The sequence below is a fragment of the Pseudophryne corroboree genome, chromosome 8 (genome assembly GCF_028390025.1).
Source record: "Pseudophryne corroboree isolate aPseCor3 chromosome 8, aPseCor3.hap2, whole genome shotgun sequence".
Lineage (NCBI taxonomy): Eukaryota > Metazoa > Chordata > Amphibia > Anura > Myobatrachidae > Pseudophryne > Pseudophryne corroboree.
This window is the reverse complement of record NC_086451.1, coordinates 39,353,423-39,372,493: the sequence shown is the minus strand read 5'-3', so window position 1 is coordinate 39,372,493 and position 19,071 is coordinate 39,353,423. Positions and strand designations below refer to the sequence as shown.

Genomic DNA, 19,071 nt, shown 5'->3' with positions numbered 1-19,071 from the left:
GAGCCTCCTGTCGCTACGTAGCGCCTAGGTCTTGTCAGTCAAAGGAACCCTATTGCCAATCTCAGGTCTCAATGGAGGCTGCCATCAGTCTGACATGACCCTCTATTTAACCCAGAATTCTGAGAGGTGGTCAAGGGATCATATCTCCATCCACATGTCATTGGAGTCCCTGGTCACTTGTACAATATTAGGAAATCTATTGTTGTATTGAATTCTAATGTTGGACAAATAGCCCTTTACCTTTGCATATTTTAGATGTCTAGGCCACTTAATCAAAGGTAAACATCTGTTTGTTGATCATGCATAGACCTGTTGTCTGGCCTATTATGTAAGCTAAAAATGTTAACAATTGCTTGTTAACATACTATTAAGAACAAACAGGTTGTTCCTACAAAGATGGAAAACTAAAGTCTTACAACACAAATACAGTATATGGCTATGTGTACACATTTTATACATAGAAGACAAATAGTTAGCTGTAGGTCAGAAATCAATACTGTTACAGCAGTATATAGTAGGAGGGGACAGTGCAGAATTTTGCTGTGACCACCAGTATATATATAGCAGTACGGTACAGTAGTCCACTGCTCTACCTCTGTGTCGTCAAATATACTATGCATCCATACCTGTGCTGCATTTTAGTTGTGCGCAGTATATAGTAGGAGGGGACAGTGCAGAATGTTGCTGTGACCACCAGTATATATATATATATATATATATAGCAGTACGGTACAGTAATCCACTGCTCTACCTCTGTGTCGTCAAGTATACTATGCATCCATACCTGTGCTGCATTTTAGTTGTGCGCAGTATATAGTAGGAGGGGACAGTGCAGAATGTTGCTGTGACCACCAGTATATATATATACCAGTATGGTACAGTAGTCCACTGCTCTACCTCTGTGTCGTCAAGTATACTATGCATCCATACCTGTGCTGCATTTTAGTTGTGCACAGTATATAGTAGGAGGGGACAGTGCAGAATATTGCGGTGACCACCAGTATATATATATATATAGCAGTACGGTACAGTAGTCCACTGCTCTACCTCTGTGTCGTCAAGTATACTATGCATCCATACCTGTGCTGCATTTTAGTTGTGCGCAGTATATAGCAGGAGGGGACAGTGCAGAATGTTGCTGTGACCACCAGTATATATATAGCAGTACGGTACAGTAATCCACTGCTCTACCTCTGTGTTGTCAAGTATACTATGCATCCATACCAGTGCTGCATTTTAGTTGTGCGCAGTATATAGTAGGAGGGGACAGTGCAGAATTTTGCTGTGACCACCAGTATATATATATATATATATATAGCAGTACGGTAAAGTAGTCCACTGCTCTACCTCTGTGTCATCAAGTATACTATGCATCCATACCTGTGCTGCATTTTAGTTGTGCGCAGTATATAGTAGGAGGGCACAGTGCAGAATGTTGCTGTGACCACCAGTATATATATAGCAGTACGGTACAGTAGTCCACTGCTCTACCTCTGTGTCATCAAGTATACTATGCATCCATACCTGTGCTGCATTTTAGTTGTGCGCAGTATATAGTAGGAGGGGACAGTGCAGAATGTTGCTGTGACTACCAGTATATATATAGCAGTACAGTAGTTCATTGCTCTACCTCTGTGTCGTCAAGTATACTACAAAAGTTCAGTAAAATGACCCAAAAATCAAATAAAAGCGTCTGTTGAGAAGCGTAAACTTGCCAATATGCCATTTACGACACGGAGTGGCAAGGAACGGCTGAGGCCCTGGCCTATGTTCATGGCTAGTGGTTCAGATTCACATGAGGTTGGAAGCTCTCATCCTCTCGCTAGAAAACTGCAGTGCCACTCCTAGATGGGCCAGGTGTTTGTGTCGGCCACTTGGGTTGCTTAGCTTAGTCACACAGCTACCTTATTGCACCTCTTTTTTCTTTGCATCATGTGCTGTCTGGGGACTATTTTTTTAAATCTGCCATCCTGTCTGACACTGCAGTGCCACTCCTAGATGGGCCAGGTGTTTGTGTCGGCCACTTGGGTCGCTTAGCTTAGTCACACAGCTACCTCGGTGCAAATTTTAGGACTAAAAATAATATTGTGAGGTGTTCAGAATAGACTGGAAATGAGTGGAAATTATGGTTATTGAGGTTAATAATACTATGGGATCAAAATGACCCCCAAATTCTATGATTTAAGCTGTTTTTGAGGGGTTTTTGTAAAAAAACACCCAAATCCAAAACACACCCAAATCCAACAAAAAAATTCCAGGGAGGTTTTGCCAAAACGCGTCCGAATCCAAAACACGGTTGCGGAACCGAATCCAAAACCCGAAAAATGTCCGGTGCACATCACTAATAATAAATATATATATATATATATATATATATACACAGGTTGTAAACAAGATGTAGAATGCGGCACACAGGAAAAGAATAAATCGTAGACAAAGTTCGTATCAACGTTTCAATCTATTTAGATTGTCTTCAGGATACAGGTATAACAAGATAAACGTGACTTACCCGAACTTTATACCCCTCACAGTGTACAAACGGGATCGCTCCATTTCCCGCGCTGAGGCTCTGGCGGTGTCCCATTTAGATGACGTCATCGCGTATAGACGCGACGCACGTCCACCCGGCCGGTGGACGTGCGTCGCGTCTATACGCGATGACGTCATCTAAATGGGACACCGCCAGAGCCTCAGCGCGGGAAATGGCGCGATCCCGTTTGTACACTGTGAGGGGTATAAAGTTCGGGTAAGTCACGTTTATCTTGTTATACCTGTATCCTGAAGACAATCTAAATAGATTGAAACGTTGATACGAACTTTGTCTACGATTTATTCTTTTTCTGAGTGCCGCATTCTACATCTAGTTTACATCTACCTCTATGAGGGCACCGGGAGCAGCTGTTTATCAGAACAGGAGTGCCGGTCCTACGATTGTGTGTATATATACACAGGTCATACTTGCCTACCTGACCCTCTCCATGAGGGAGAAAATGCTCTGTTCCTGGACTTTCCTGGTAATGTATGATTGCCATTACCTGTGGTGAAACACCTTTCTTAGCAATTAATTAGCTCACCACAGGTGATGGCAATCATAGATTACCAAGAAAGTCCAGGAACAGAGCATTTTCTCCCTCATGGAGAGGGTCAGGTAGGCAAGTATGATACAGGTTGAGTATCCCATATCCAAATATTCCGAAATACGGACTTTATTGACTTAGAGTGAGATAGTGAAACCTTTGTTTTTTGATGGCTCAATGTACACAAACCTTGTTTAATACACAAAGTTATCAAAAATATTGTATTAAATGACCTTCAGGCTGTGTGTATAAGGTGTATGTGAAACATAAATGAATTGTGTAAATGTACACACACTTTGTTTAATGCACAAAGTTATAAAAAATATTAGCTAAAATGACCTTCAGGCTGTGTATATAAGGAGAGAGAATTGACTGCATAGGAAAGGAAAGAGTTAAACATCCTGTGAGGGGTGGACCTAGCTGTGAGGAAAGTACAGCCTTTGGAAAAAGGGGAGGGTTAATATATATAGGGAATGCTAGGCCCAGCCTGGTCTCTCTTGCTGCTGAATTGCCTTCCCGCCCTCCCTCCCTGTTGGTAGATGTTCTGGCACGGAGTGCCTTGGCGTTGAATTGTTGGCTGGTTTTATCGTTGGCTATTTATTGGCGGAAAAGAACGGCAGGTTGTAGTTTGTATTGTTAGCTGTAGTGATTTACAGTTTGGTGTGGTTTAGGTGCACTCACCTCCGTCGACTTTTAGGGCCGCTCGACCACCCTTCCGGGGGCAGCGGCAGGCACCCATCAGGGTGGGTAGTCACCGTGGGGGTTGAGTTGGGCACCTATTACCGATTTTATAGTTGTATTTAAATTAGGATAGTTTTGAATTTTAACGTTTTTAAGGTTAGCGTCAGTTCAATAGAGCCGTTCTTTTTGCTGCCACCATATGCCGGCTGAATCGACATGTTAACAAAAATTTTCAATTACAGGTTTGCTAATGGTTAGGGTACAATAAATAGCTAGCAATTTTTCTGCCAAATTCAAGTCTCCGTGTCATTATTTCTTGGTATTTGAGGTATATGAATGCTTTACTTTGAATGAAGGGGTCTACCGAGTATCATTAGGATGTTTAGGTGTATATGAAACATAAATGAATTGTGTGAATGTACACACACTTTGTTTAATGCACAAAGTTATAAAAAATATTGGCTAAAATTGCCTTCAGGCTGTGTATATGAGGTGTATATGTAACATAAATACATTCTTTGCTCAGATTTAGGCCCCATCACCATGATATCACATTATGGTATGCAATTACAGGTTGAGTATCCCTTATCCAAAATGCTTGGGACCAGAGGTATTTTGGATATGGGATTTTTCCGTATTTTGGAATAATTGCATACCATAATGAGATATCATGGTGATGGGACCTAAATCTAAGCACAGAATGCATTTATGTTACATATACACCTTATACACACAGCCTGAAGGTCATTTTAGCCAATATTTTTTATAACTTTGTGCATTAAACAAAGTGTGTCTACATTCACACAATTCATTTATGTTTCTTATACACCTTATACACACAGCCTGAAGGTCATTTAATACAATATTTTTAATAACTTTGTGTATTAAACAAGGTTTGTGTACATTGAGCCATCAAAAAACAAAAGTTTCACTCTCTCACTCTCACTCAAAAAAGTCCGTATTTCGGAATATTCCGTATTTCGGATATTTGGATATGGGATACTCAACCTGTATTCCAAAATACGGAAAACTCCGATATCCAAAATACCTCTGGTCCCAAGCATTTTGGATAAGAGATACTCAACCTGTGTATATATATATATATATATATATATATATACACACACACACATTTACATGCACATATGTCCCTACCTGTACATACAAATTATGACTATATATATATTTACACACACATAACTCCGTCGTTAGGATAATTGTTTTAGCTGCATAAAGCTTTTAGGACCCTAGCTTAAAGTAATTCATTTGTTATTATCTACTGTTTTGTTTGTGTTAAGATGTTATCTCCTTCACCTATAGACACAGACAGGCTATAACTGAATGTATTGGGTGAGGCAGTGGCTTGGGCTGGTCTGCTGGGGGAGGGGGGAATGCAGGTAAGCAGGTGGTGGGAATGTTAGTGGGAAAGGGGGAAGGGAAAGGAGTGTGTATGCTGACAATCTGCCTCACATACTGGGATTGTAGTAAAATATTTACAGGTTGAGTATCCAATATCCAAATATTCCGAAATACGGAATATTCCGAAATACAGACTTTTTTGAGTGAGATTGAGATAGTGAAACCTTTGTTTTCTGATGGCTCAATGTACACAAACTTTGTTTAATACACAAAGTTATTAAAAATATTGTATTAAATGACCTTCAGGCTGTGTGTATAAGGTGTATATGTAACATAAATGCATTCTGTGCTTAGATTTAGGTCCCATCACCATGATATCTCATTATGGTATGCAATTATTCCAAAATACGGAAAAATCCCATATCCAAAATACCTCTGGTCCCAAGCATTTTGGATAAGGGAGACTCAACCTGTATTACTGTGCATGTTTTCTTTGCACTGCACAATAACACAAGACATGCACATGCTATATCACTTGTTATTCTATGTCTGCTTCTCCACATCCTGGCAAAAATAAATACAATGCAATACATGTATACTACTATACAAAACTGTAAGTAACGCCAGACCATAAAAGCTAAAAGAAGATATGCCTCTTGCTGCTTGTCCTACAGCATCCGAAATTACATACAATAACAATTGTGAAGTATCCTACACATGCTCTTCTCTGGAGTAATAGCCTGAGAGGTGTTATAAAGCAATATATATGTCTAACTTCCACACACATAGAGCCATTCTTGCCTACCTGACCCTCTCCATGAGGGAGAAAATGCTCTGTTCCTGGACTTTCCTGGTAATGTATGATTGCCATCACCTGTGGTGAAATGCCTTTATTATCAATTAACTAGCTCACCACGGGTGATGGCAATCATACATTACCAGGAAAGTCCAGGAACAGAGCATTTTCTCCCTCATGGAGAGGGTCAGGTAGGCAAGTATGATCATAGACTGCCTTTCCTGTCCTGACTCGCTCCGAATCCCCTCAGCTTCAAGCTCCATGTGAGACAGTTTTCAGGGGAAATGTCTGCAACAAGCTCATTAATGGATTAAATGTTGTGGGGCAGGTACGTTGAGGTGTTTGATGGGAGAGGGGTTTTTGAACTTGCAGATGGGAAGTAAAACTAATTTAATTAAGGATTCTATTCATGAAGCAGTGAAAAGTGTGGAGACGTGAGCTAGTGGAGAAGTTTCCCATGGCAACCAATCAGCATTGATGTAACATTTATAATTTGCATACTATAAAATAATATAGAGCAGCTGATTGGTTGCCATGGGCAACTTCTCCACTCGCTCACTTCTCAGCTCTTTTCACTGCTTCATGAATAGAGTATAGACCCCTAAACTTTTTACCCTTTAATATAAACACAGTAAAATAACTATATATAGATATACAAGCTAAGTATCCCATATCCAAATATTCCGAAATACGGAATTTTTGAGTGAGAGAAAGTGAAACATTTGTTTTCTGATGGTTCAATGTACACAAACTTTGTTTAATACACACAGGTATTAAAAATATTGTATTAAATGACCTTCAGGCTGTGTGTATAAGGTGTATATGAATCATAAATGAATTGTGTGCTTAGACTTAGGTCCCATCACCATGATATCTCATTATGGGATGCAATTATTCCAAAATACGGAAAAATCTGATAACCAAAATACTTCTGGTCCCAAGCATTTTGGATAAGGGATACTCAACCTGTATATACAGTAGCCTAGATACTTTAATTTGATTAGAAACAGTTTCTACCATTTTATAATGCTAAAATAGCAAAAATCAGCCATTTGATATCGCCAGTGCTTTCCTTATGACTACTAACAACCCTCCTAACAGCGACCTCGCTGGGACAACCATAGATTGTTACCTGTCATCAACATTTCTCCAGGGAACGCATTCATGTGATTTCATAGACTCGAGTTTGCAAACATTAACTTAGCAACATATCCACACTTTCTCCCACATACTAAACCCGTCCCATCATTAGCGGAGACATATGGTGCCTACCTTGAGCTGGCAGCATCTCCCAATCTTGATGGTCAGAGACAACCTGCGTGCTGGCACTGTGAGTTTGTAATCTGTGTAGCGCCTGTGGGCTTATCCTCAGCGTACTGCTGCTGAAAGGCTTGTGTAGCTGCTGTAGGATGTTTCTCCCTGGAAATCCTGCTTGAGAATGCTTGGCCCACCCCCACCCATCGCTTCTTCACTATCCTGCTCTATCTACTCCCCTCTGACTGGCTAGAAGCTGAGCTACAGTGAAAGTCGATCATTTTTCACCATTAGTAATTAGTCATTGAAACAGGGGTGTTTTAAGAGAGGGGAGGGCTCATGTGTAGGCTCCATGAGGGCCTCCTCCTCTCTGGCAACACTGCAGAGTCTGGTTTTGTGTCAGAGTCTACTGGGGCATGCACAGGTCTCCGGGAACATGGAGCCCATGCCTTGTTCCTGTGGACATCTTTGTTGTGTATGCACAGGTCTCCGGGAAAATGGCCACCGCGACATTTGTATGGTCATTGCGGACTACAGAGCAGATTGCTGTGGGACTCTGGAGGGGAGGGTAAGGATGGCCATTGACCATCGATAAGCCAAATTATCAATGGTTGTGGCCAATGCAGAATCATTTTTTCATCGACGGGGGAGAACCAGCTGGTTCCCCGCCACAGATGATGCACAGTCATCTAATTTTTTTTGTTCAAGGTGTCGGGACACGAGCTTAGCCCCACCCCTGACACTCCCATGAAGCTCTGTTCCGGGCTCTGATTGGCCCGCAGCACATTGAATAGTAAAACATGGGTGACCATTAGTGGGTGGTACTCTCAGAGACATCCTTCATTTTTTGATAGGCAGACCCAGATCCCGGCACTCTAGGCAGCTGCCTAATAGTAAAGCCGACCCTGCCCCCTGGATCCAGGGGCCCGTTTACACTGCACATCTTATACCCATTATAGATACACCAATCCATCGATGGTTAGGCTATGGGCTGCGCATGTGCATAGAGGGGTCTGTGCTCACCATCGGGGATCAGCCACTGATGTGACCTCCTATCAGTGGTGAAAACACTCACCAGACCATCGATGGTTGCCAATCATTGATGGAAACCTCTAAGGGGAGTTTAGGCGAGAAAGGAAGCATGGACATCCCTGTCTACATACTTGTCAACTCTCCCTGATTGTCTAGGACACGGGTTCTCAAACTTGGTCATCAGGACCCCACACAGTGCATGTTTTGCAGGTCTCCTCACAGAATCACAAGTGACATAATTAGCTCCACCTGTGGACCTTTTAAAATGTGTCAGTGAGTAATTAAAACACCTGTGCACCTGCTGGGTTACCTGCAAAACATGCACTGTGTGGGGTCCTGAGGACCGAGTTTGAGAACCACTGGTCTAGGAGATTCCCTGAAATAGCAGTAATCTCCCTGATTGCACCTTACCCACATTATGTAGCTGTAATATTCTTGGGGGTTGGGGTGGAGAAAGGAGAGATATATACATTCAAATCGAATCATCAGTGCAATTTCCCTGTACTGTTTACAGGGCTCAAGGATTCCTATGGGAACATGTATTTTTAATTAAAGTATCTTGTGGCCACTTATATGGAACCACCTGTAAAACACAATACATGAGCAAGCCCTGAGAAGTATCAGTGTATTTTCGTCAACCAGTAGATCATACTAACTGCTCTGGGGCTTATTGACATTTGGATGTAAGGCTGTGTACACATCAGAATGATGTTCGCTTGATGCAACATCGTCTGCGGCGGGGCCCCCGACATCGGCAAAGACATATACACTTGCCGATGTCGGCTGAGACAGGGGGGAGGAGTGGGGCCATGATGCATTTGGCAGCATGACCCACATAAGCAGTATCACACATTGGACCTGCATGTAGAGATGTGCACCGGAAATTTTTCGGGTTTTGTGTTTTGGTTTTGGGTTCGGTTCCGTGGCCGTGTTTTGGGTTCGAACGCGTTTTGGCAAAACCTCACCGAATTTTTTTTGTCGGATTCGGGTGTGTTTTGGATTCGGGTGTTTTTTTCAAAAAACCCTAAAAAACAGCTTAAATCATAGAATTTGGGGGTCATTTTGATCCCAAAGTATTATTAACCTCAATAACCATAATTTCCACTCATTTTCAGTCTATTCTGAACACCTCACACCTCACAATATTATTTTTAGTCCTAAAATTTGCACCGAGGTCGCTGGATGACTAAGCTCAGCGACCCAAGTGGCCGACACAAACACCTGGCCCATCTAGGAGTGGCACTGCAGTGTCAAGCAGGATGGCCCTTCCAAAAAACACTCCCCAAACAGCACATGACGCAAAGAAAAATGAAAGAAAAAAGGTGCAAGATGGAATTGTCCTTGGGCCCTCCCACCCACCCTTATGTTGTATAAACAGGACATGCACACTTTAACCAACCCATCATTTCAGTGACAGGGTCTGCCACACGACTGTGACTGAAATGACGGGTTGGTTTGGACCCCCACCAAAAAAGAAGCAATTAATCTCTCCTTGCACAAACTGGCTCTACAGAGGCAAGATGTCCACCTCATCATCATCCTCCGATTCATCACCGTGTACATCCCCCTCCTCACAGATTATCAATTCGTCCCCACTGGAATCCACCATCACAGCTCCCTGTGTACTTTGTGGAGGCAATTGCTGCTGGTGAATGTCTCCATGGAGGAATTGATTATAATTAATTTTAATGAACATCATCTTCTCCACATTTTCTGGAAGTAACCTCGTACGCCGATTGCTGACAAGGTGAGCGGCGGCACTAAACACTCTTTTGGAGTACACATTGTGGGAGGGCAACTTAGGTAGAATAAAGCCAGTTTGTGCAAGGGCCTCCAAATTGCCTCTTTTTCCTGCCAGTATACGTACGGACTGTCTGACGTGCCTACTTGGATGCGGTCACTCATATAATCCTTCACCATTCTTTCAATGGTGAGAGAATCATATGCAGTGACAGTAGACGACATGTCCGTAATCGTTGGCAGGTCCTTCAATCCGGACCAGATGTCAGCATCAGCAGTCGCTCCAGACTGCCCTGCATCACCGCCAGCGGGTGGGCTCGGAATTCTGAGCCTTTTCCTCGTACCCCCAGTTGCGGGAGAATGTGAAGGAGGAGATGTTGACAGGTCGCGTTCCGCTTGACTTGACAATTTTCTCACCAGCAGTTCTTTGAACCCCTGCAGACTTGTGTCTGCCGGAAAGAGAGATCCAACGTAGGTTTTAAATCTAGGATCGAGCACGGTGGCCAAAATGTAGTGCTCTGATTTCAACAGATTGACCACCCGTGAATCCTTGTTAAGCGAATTAAGGGCTCCATCCACAAGTCCCACATGCCTAGCGGAATCGCTCAGTGTTAGCTCCTCCTTCAATGTCTCCAGCTTCTTCTGCAAAAGCCTGATGAGGGGAATGACCTGACTCAGGCTGGCAGTGTCTGAACTGACTTCACATGTGGCAAGTTCAAAAGGTTGCAGAACCTTGCACAACGTTGAAATCTCATTCTCCACTGCGCTTGAGACAGGTGCATTCCACCTCCTATATCGTGGTCCGTTGTATAGGCTTGAATGGCCTTTTGCTGCTCCTCCAACCTCTGAAGCATATAGAGGGTTGAATTCCACCTCGTTACCACTTCTTGCTTCAGATGATGGCAGGGCAGGTTCAGGCGTTATTGGGGTTGCTTCAGTCTTCTGTACGTGGTGCCTGTACGCCGAAAGTGTCCCGCAATTCTTCTGGCCACCGACAGCATCTCTTGCACGCCCCTGTCGTTTTTTAAATAATTCTGCACCACCAAATTCAAGGTATGTGCAAAACATGGGACGTGCTGGAATTTGCCCATATTTAATGCACACACAATATTGCTGGCGTTGTCCGATGCCACAAATCCACAGGAGAGTCCAATTGGGGTAAGCCATTCTGCGATGATCTTCCTCAGTTGCCGTAAGAGGTTTTCAGCTGTGTGCGTATTCTGGAAAGCGGTGATACAAAGCGTAGCCTGCCTAGGAAAGAGTTGGCTTTTGCGAGATGCTGCTACTGGTGCCGCCGCTGCTGTTCTTGCGGCGGGAGTCAATATATCTACCCAGTGGGCTGTCACAGTCATATAGTCCTGAGTCTGCCCTGCTCCACTTGTCCACATGTCCGTGGTTAAGTGGACATTGGGTACAACTGCATTTTTTAGGACACTGGTGAGTCTTTTTCTGAGGTCTGTGTACATTTTCGGTATCGCCTGCCTAGAGAAATGGAACCTAGATGGTATTTGGTACCGGGGATACAGTACCTCAAACAAGTCTATAGTTGGCTCTGCAGTAATGATGGATACCGGAACCACGTTTCTCACCGCCCAGGATGCCAAGGCCTCAGTTATCCGCTTTGCAGCAGGATGACTGCTGTGATATTTCATCTTCCTCGCAAAGGACTGTTGGACAGTCAATTGCTTGGTGGAAGTAGTAAAAGTGGTCTTACGACTTCCCCTCTGGGATGACCATCGACTCCCATCAGCAACAACAGCAGCGCCAGCAGCAGTAGGCGTTACACTCAAGGATGCATCGAAGGAATCCCAGGCAGGAGAGGACTCGTCAGAATTGCCAGTGACATGGCCTGCAGGACTATTGGAATTCCTGGGGAAGGAGGAAATTGACACTGAGGGAGTTGGTGGGGTGGTTTGCGTGAGCTTGGTTACAAGAGGAAGGGATTTACTGGTCAGTGGACTGCTTCCGCCCAAAGTTTTTGAACTTGTCACTGACTTATGATGAATGCGCTGCAGGTGACGTATAAGGGAGGATGTTCCGAGGTGGTTAACGTCCTTACCCCTACTTATTACAGCTTGACAAAGGCAACACACGGCTTGACACCTGTTGTCTGCATTTCTGTTGAAATACTTCCACACCGAAGAGCTGATTTTTTTTGTATTTTGACCAGGCATGTCAATGGCCATATTCCTCCCACGGACAACAGGTGTCTCCCCGGGTGCCTGACTTAAACAAACCACCTCACCATCAGAATCCTCCTTGTCAATTTCCTCCCCAGCGCCAGCAACACCCATATCCTCCTCATCCTGGTGTACTTCAACACTGACATCTTCAATCTGACTATCAGGAACTGGACTGCGGGTGCTCCTTCCAGCACTTGCAGGGGGCGTGCAAATGGTGGAAGGCGCATGCTCTTCACGTCCAGTGTTGGGAAGGTCAGGCATCGCAACCGACACAATTGGACTCTCCTTGTGGATTTGGGATTTCGAAGAACGCACAGTTCTTTGCGGTGCTTTTGCCAGCTTAAGTCTTTTCATTTTTCTAGCGAGAGGCTGAGTGCTTCCATCCTCATGTGAAGCTGAACCATTAGCCATGAACATAGGCCAGGGCCTCAGCCGTTCCTTGCCACTCCGTGTGGTAAATGGCATATTGGCAATTTTACGCTTCTCCTCCGACGATTTTATTTTAGATTTTTGAGTCCTTTTTTTACTGATATTTTGTGTTTTGGATTTTACATGCTCTGTACTATGACATTGGGCATCGGCCTTGGCAGACGACGTTGATGGAATTTCATCGTCTCGGCCATGACTAGTGGCAGCAGCTTCAGCACGAGGTGGAAGTGGATCTTGATCTTTCCCTATTTTTGGAACCTCAACATTTTTGTTCTCCATATTTTAATAGGCACAACTAAAAGGCACCTCAGGTAAACAATGGAGATGGATGGATACTAGTATACTTATGGATGACGAGTGACTGACGACACAGAGGTAGCTACAGCCGTGGACTACCGTACTGCGTCTGCTAGTATAGAGATGATAATGATATAAAAAATATATATATATCACTACTGCAGGTATATATAATATAATGACGGACCTGCTGGACACTGTCAGCAGACTCCTAAACTACTAGTATGAAGAAGATAGAAAAAAAAACCCCACCACAGGTAGGTATACAATTATGGACGAGCACTGACGACACAGACGTAGCTACAGCCGTGGACTACCGTACTGCGTCTGCTAGTATAGAGATGATAATGATATAAAAAATATATATATATCACTACTGCAGGTATATATAATATAATGACGGACCTGCTGGACACTGTCAGCAGACTCCTAAACTACTAGTATGAAGAAGATAGAAAAAAAAAAACCACCACAGGCAGGTATGCAATTATGGACGAGCACTGACGACACAGAGGTAGCTACAGCCGTGGACTACCGTACTGCGTCTGCTAGTATAGAGATGATAATGATATAAAAAATATATATATATCACTACTGCAGGTATATATAATATAATGACGGACCTGCTGGACACTGTCAGCAGACTCCTAAACTACTAGTATGAAGAAGATAGAAAAAAAAACCCCACCACAGGTAGGTATACAATTATGGACGAGCACTGACGACACAGAGGTAGCTACAGCCGTGGACTACCGTACTGCGTCTGCTAGTATAGAGATGATAATGATATAAAAAATATATATATATCACTACTGCAGGTATATATAATATAATGACGGACCTGCTGGACACTGTCAGCAGACTCCTAAACTACTAGTATGAAGAAGATAGAAAAAAAACCCCCACCACAGGTAGGTATACAATTATGGACGAGCACTGACGACACAGAGGTAGCTACAGCCGTGGACTACCGTACTGCGTCTACTAGTATAGAGATGATAATGATATAAAAAATATATATATATATCACTACTGCAGGTATATATAATATAATGACGGACCTGCTGGACACTGTCAGCAGACTCCTAAACTACTAGTATGAAGAAGATAGAAAAAAAAACCCCACCACAGGTAGGTATACAATTATGGACGAGCACTGACGACACAGAGGTAGCCACAGCCGTGGACTACCGTACTGCGTCTGCTAATATAGAGATGATAAAGATGATAGAGATGAACAAAAAAAATATAACACTACTGCAGGTAAATATTTATATAATATAATGAATGACGGACCTGCTGGACACTGTCAGCAGAATGCGTTTATAGAATTAAAAAAAAAAAAACACCACAGGAGTGTTTAACTTTTTCAGGCAGACAATATACTGGTGGTCACTGGTCAGTCACACTGGCAGCAAAAGTGTGCACTGTACTCCTGCTATAACTGCACCCCAGTCTCCCCCACAATTCAGCTGTGTGAGCAGTGAGCACTTAGCACAGTCAGATATACATAGATGATATTATCATGCAGCACACTGAGGCTGAGCACAGATATGGTATGTGACTGTGTATTGTTTTTTTTTTTCAGGCAGAGAACGGATTATATTAAATAATAAATAAAACTGGTGGTGGTCACTAGTAACTATCAGCAAAACTCTGCACTCTGAGTACTCCTAATGCTCCCCAAAATTACTAAGTTAGTAGTAAATCAACTCAAGTGTCTCTATCTATTCTAACGGAGAGGACGCCAGCCACGTCCTCTCCCTATCAATCTCAATGCACGTGTGAAAATGGCGGCGACGCGCGGGTCCTTATATAGAATCCGAGTCTCGCGATAGAATACGAGCCTTGCGAGAATCCGACAGCGGGATGATGACGTTCGGGCGCGCTCGGGTTAACCGAGCAAGGCGGGAAGATCCGAGTCTGCCTCGGACCCGTGTAAAAAGGCTGAAGTTCGGGGGGGTTCGGATTCCGAGGAACCGAACCCGCTCATCTCTACCTGCATGTAGGTCCAACGTGCGATGCAGGGTGAGCGCACATTGTATCCTGTATCGAGCATACACACTATACAATATCTCAATGAACCGGCCGATATCAGCCGGATCATATGCGATATTGCATAGTGTGTACGCACCTTAAGGCGTTTTTATGACACATCTCTCAGATGTTGCAGTCCACTTTAACACAATGCATCCAAAGACTCATCATTGGATCACCATCGTGATCATCTGTCGCAATGGTGACAGCATTATGCATATGAGTGAGCCTAAGCCGCCTCCTGCCCATTTGTGAGGCCAGTAAATGTGCATTGGAAGATGCAGGCGCAGGTCTTGCCACGCCCAGAAAATGAGGCAGACAAGCCCCCCCCCCCCCCCATTTTCTGGAAATGCAGGCTCTTTAAACAGCATACTGCGGCTTGAGGAGTCCTGACTCCTGCACATGTGCAGCGCGACATCTGCGCAGGCGTAGAGTCAGTGCTGAAAGTAGAGTGGTACAGGGTGGTATGGAGTACCATTTAGAAATATGGTGGTGGTGCCCAGTACCACCAGCCCACCGCTGGGGCATAATGCAAATGTATCAACTCTGTATACTTATGAACATTTGTGTTGGGTTTATATGTTGTTTTAATAAATATTTATGTTAGTATTTGTTATCTGACGTAATTTATCCGGAGAGTACTGTAAGGGTCCGTTTTTAGGTAGGGCGTTGATACAACTCCCTTGGCGCCATCTCCTCTATTTTGTTTCATATATATATATATATATACAGGTTGAGTATCCCATATCCAAATATTCCGAAATACGGAATATTCCGAAATACGGACTTTTTTGAGTGAGAGTGAGATAGTGAAACCTTTGTTTTCTGATGGCTCAATGTACACAAACATTGTTTAATACACAAAGTTATTAAAAATATTGTATTAAATGACCTTCAGGCTGTGTGTATAAGGTGTATATGAAACATAAATGATTTGTGTGAATGTACACACACTTTGTTTAATGCACAAAGTTATAAAAAAAATTGTCTAAAATTACCTTCAGGCTGTGTGTATAAGGTGTATATGTAACATAAATGCATTCTGTGCTTATATTTAGGCCCCATCCCCATGATCTCATTATGGTATGCAATTATTCCAAAATACGGAAAAATCCGATATCCAAAATACCTCTGGTCCCAAGCATTTTGGATAAGGGATACTCAACCTGTATATACATACATACATACATACACACACACACACACACTTACATGCACATGTGTCCCTACCTGTACATACAAATTATGACTATATATATATATATTTACACACACATAACTCCGTCGTTAGGATAATTGTTTTAGCTGCATAAAGCTTTTAGGACCCTAGCTTAAAGTAATTCATTTGTTATTATCTACTGTTTGTGTTAAGATGTTATCTCCTGCACCTATAGACACAGACAGGCTATAACTGAATGTATTGGGTGAGGCAGTGGCTTGGGCTGGTCTGCTGGGGGAGGGGGGAATGCAGGTAAGCAGGTGGTGGGAATGTTAGTGGGAAAGGGGGAAGGGAAAGGAGTGTGTATGCTGACAATCTGCCTCACATACTGGGATTGTAGTAAAATATTTATTACTGCATACCTCTCAACATAACCCTCTCCAGGAGGGACACAATGCTCTGCTCCTGGACTTTTCTCTTAATTTGTGATTGCTGCATACCTCCCAACTTTTCCCTTCTGTAAAGAGGGGCACACGCGCGGCGAAGCCGCACGCGCTCCCGAAAAGGGGGCGTGGCCGACAAAAAGGGAGCGTGGCTTCGCGGGAGGACCCGCGATCGCAAGCCACGCCCCCGTTTTCGTCACTGAAGGGGCATGCCCAGCGCTCTGTGAGCTGCTGGCATGCACCCTCTCCCTCTGTCTCCAATGAATAGACGCTGTGCACATGCGCACAGCATCTATTCACCGCTGCTCTGCTAAGCAGGGCAGCGAGAGTCAGAGACTCCCAACTGCCCCCCCACCGCGGGACACTGCAGCCCGCGGGTGGGACAGCGGGACAGTCCCCATAAAACGGGACTGCCCCGCGAAAATTGGGATAGTTGGGAGGTATGTTGCTGGCACCTGTGCTGAACAGGTTAATGGATAGGAAAGGTGTTTCAGCACAGGTGATGGCAATCATACATTAAGAAGGAAGTCCAGGAGCAGAGCATTGTGTCCCTCCTGGAGAGGGTCATGTTGGGACTCGGTATGTTACTGTGCATGTTTTCTTTGCACTGCACAATAACACAAGACATGCACATGCTATATCACTTGTTATTCTATGTCTGCTTCTCCACATCCTGGCAAAAATAAATACAATGCAATACATTTATACTACTATACAAAACTGTAAGTAACGCCAGACCATAAAAGCTAAAAGAAGATATGCCTCTTGCTGCTTGTCCTACAGCATCCGAAATTACATACAATAACAATTGTGAAGTATCCTACACATGCTCTTCTCTGGAGTAATAGCCTGAGAGGTGTTATAAAGCAATATATATGTCTAACTTCCACACACATAGAGCCATTCTTGCCTACCTGACCCTCTCCATGAGGGAGAAAATGCTCTGTTCCTGGACTTTCCTGGTAATGTATGATTGCCATCACCTGTGGTGAAATACCTTTATTATCAATTAACTAGCTCACCACAGGTGATGGCAATCATACATTACCAGGAAAGTCCAGGAACAGAGCATTTTCTCCCTCATGGAGAGGGTCAGGTAGGGAAGTATGACATAGACTGCCTCTCCTGTCCTGACTCGCTCCGAATCCCCTCAGCTTCAAGCTCCATGTGAGACAGTTTTCAGGGGAAATGTCTGCAACAAGCTCATTAATGGATTAAATGTTGTGGGGCAGGTACGTTGAGGTGTTTGATGGGAGAGGGGTTTTTGAACTTGCAGATGGGAAGTAAAACTAATTTAATTAAGGATTCTATTCATAAAGCAGTGAAAAGTGTGGAGACGTGAGCTAGTGGAGAAGTTTCCCATGGCAACCAATCAGCATTGATGTAACATTTATAATTTGCATACTATAAAATAATATAGAACAGCTGATTGGTTGCCATGGGCAACTTCTCCACTCGCTCACTTCTCAGCTCTTTTCACTGCTTCATGAATAGAGTATAGACCCCTAAACTTTTTACTCTTTAATATAAACACAGTAAAATAACTATATATAGATATACAAGCTAAGTATCCCATATCTAAATATTCCGAAATACGGAATTTTTGAGTGAGAGAAAGTGAAACATTTGTTTTCTGATGGTTCAATGTACACAAACTTTGTTTAATACACACAGGTATTAAAAATATTGTATTAAATGACCTTCAGGCTCTGTGTATAAGGTGTATATGAATCATAAATGAATTGTGTGCTTAGACTTAGGTCCCATTGCCATGATATCTCATTATGGGATGCAATTATTCCAAAATACGGAAAAATCTGATATTCAAAATACTTCTGGTCCCAAGCATTTTGGATAAGGGATACTCAACCTGTATATACAGTAGCCCAGATACTTTAATTTGATTAGAAACAGTTTCTACCATTTTATAATGCTAAAATAGCAAAAATCAGCCATTTGATATCGCCAGTGCTTTCCTTATGGCTACTAACAACCCTCCTAACAGCGACCTCGCTGGGACAACCATAGATTGTTATCTGTCATCAACATTTCTCCAGGGAACGCATTCATGTGATTTCATAGACTCGAGTTTGCAAACATTAACTTAGCAACATTTCCACACTTTCTCCCACATATTAAACCTATCCCATCATTAGCGGAGACATATGGTGCCTACCTTGAGCTGGCAGCATCTCCCAATCTTGATGGTCAGAGACGATCTGCGTGCTGGCACTGTGAGTTTGTAATCTGTGTAGTGCCTGTGGGCTTATCCTCAGCGTACTGCTGCTGAAAGGCTTGTGTAGCTGCTGTAGGATGTTTCTCCCTGGAAATCCTGCTTGAGAATGCTTGGCCCACCCCCACCCATCGCTTTCTTCACTATCCTGCTCTATCTACTCCCCTCTGACTGGCTAGAAGCTGAGCTACAGTGATAGTGATGTGCACCGGAAATTTTTCGGGTTTTGTGTTTTGGTTTTGGGTTCGGTTCCGCGGCCGTGTTTTGGGTTCGAACGCGTTTTGGCAAAACCTCACCGAATTTTTTTTGTCGGATTCGGGTGTGTTTTGGATTCGGGTGTTTTTTTCAAAA

At 43.4% G+C, this 19,071-nt stretch overlaps 1 protein-coding gene across 3 annotated transcripts in view; it reads right to left on the bottom strand.

Moving 5' to 3' along the window:
* Positions 1 to 18,855, bottom strand: part of LOC134948346 (histo-blood group ABO system transferase-like) — a 90,479-nt gene extending 71,624 nt beyond the window's left edge. The window contains exon 1 of one of the 3 annotated variants that reach the window (XM_063936272.1): positions 18,664 to 18,855. In XM_063936272.1, coding sequence (XP_063792342.1) covers positions 18,664 to 18,679 — 16 coding nt within the window. In that variant the 5' untranslated portion in view covers positions 18,680 to 18,855. Of the gene's footprint in view, positions 1 to 7,185; positions 7,391 to 18,663 lie in introns of those variants that run through there. The other 2 variants (XM_063936271.1, XM_063936273.1) reach the window with 2 other exon arrangements.
* Between the last annotated feature and the right edge of the window lie 216 nt (positions 18,856 to 19,071).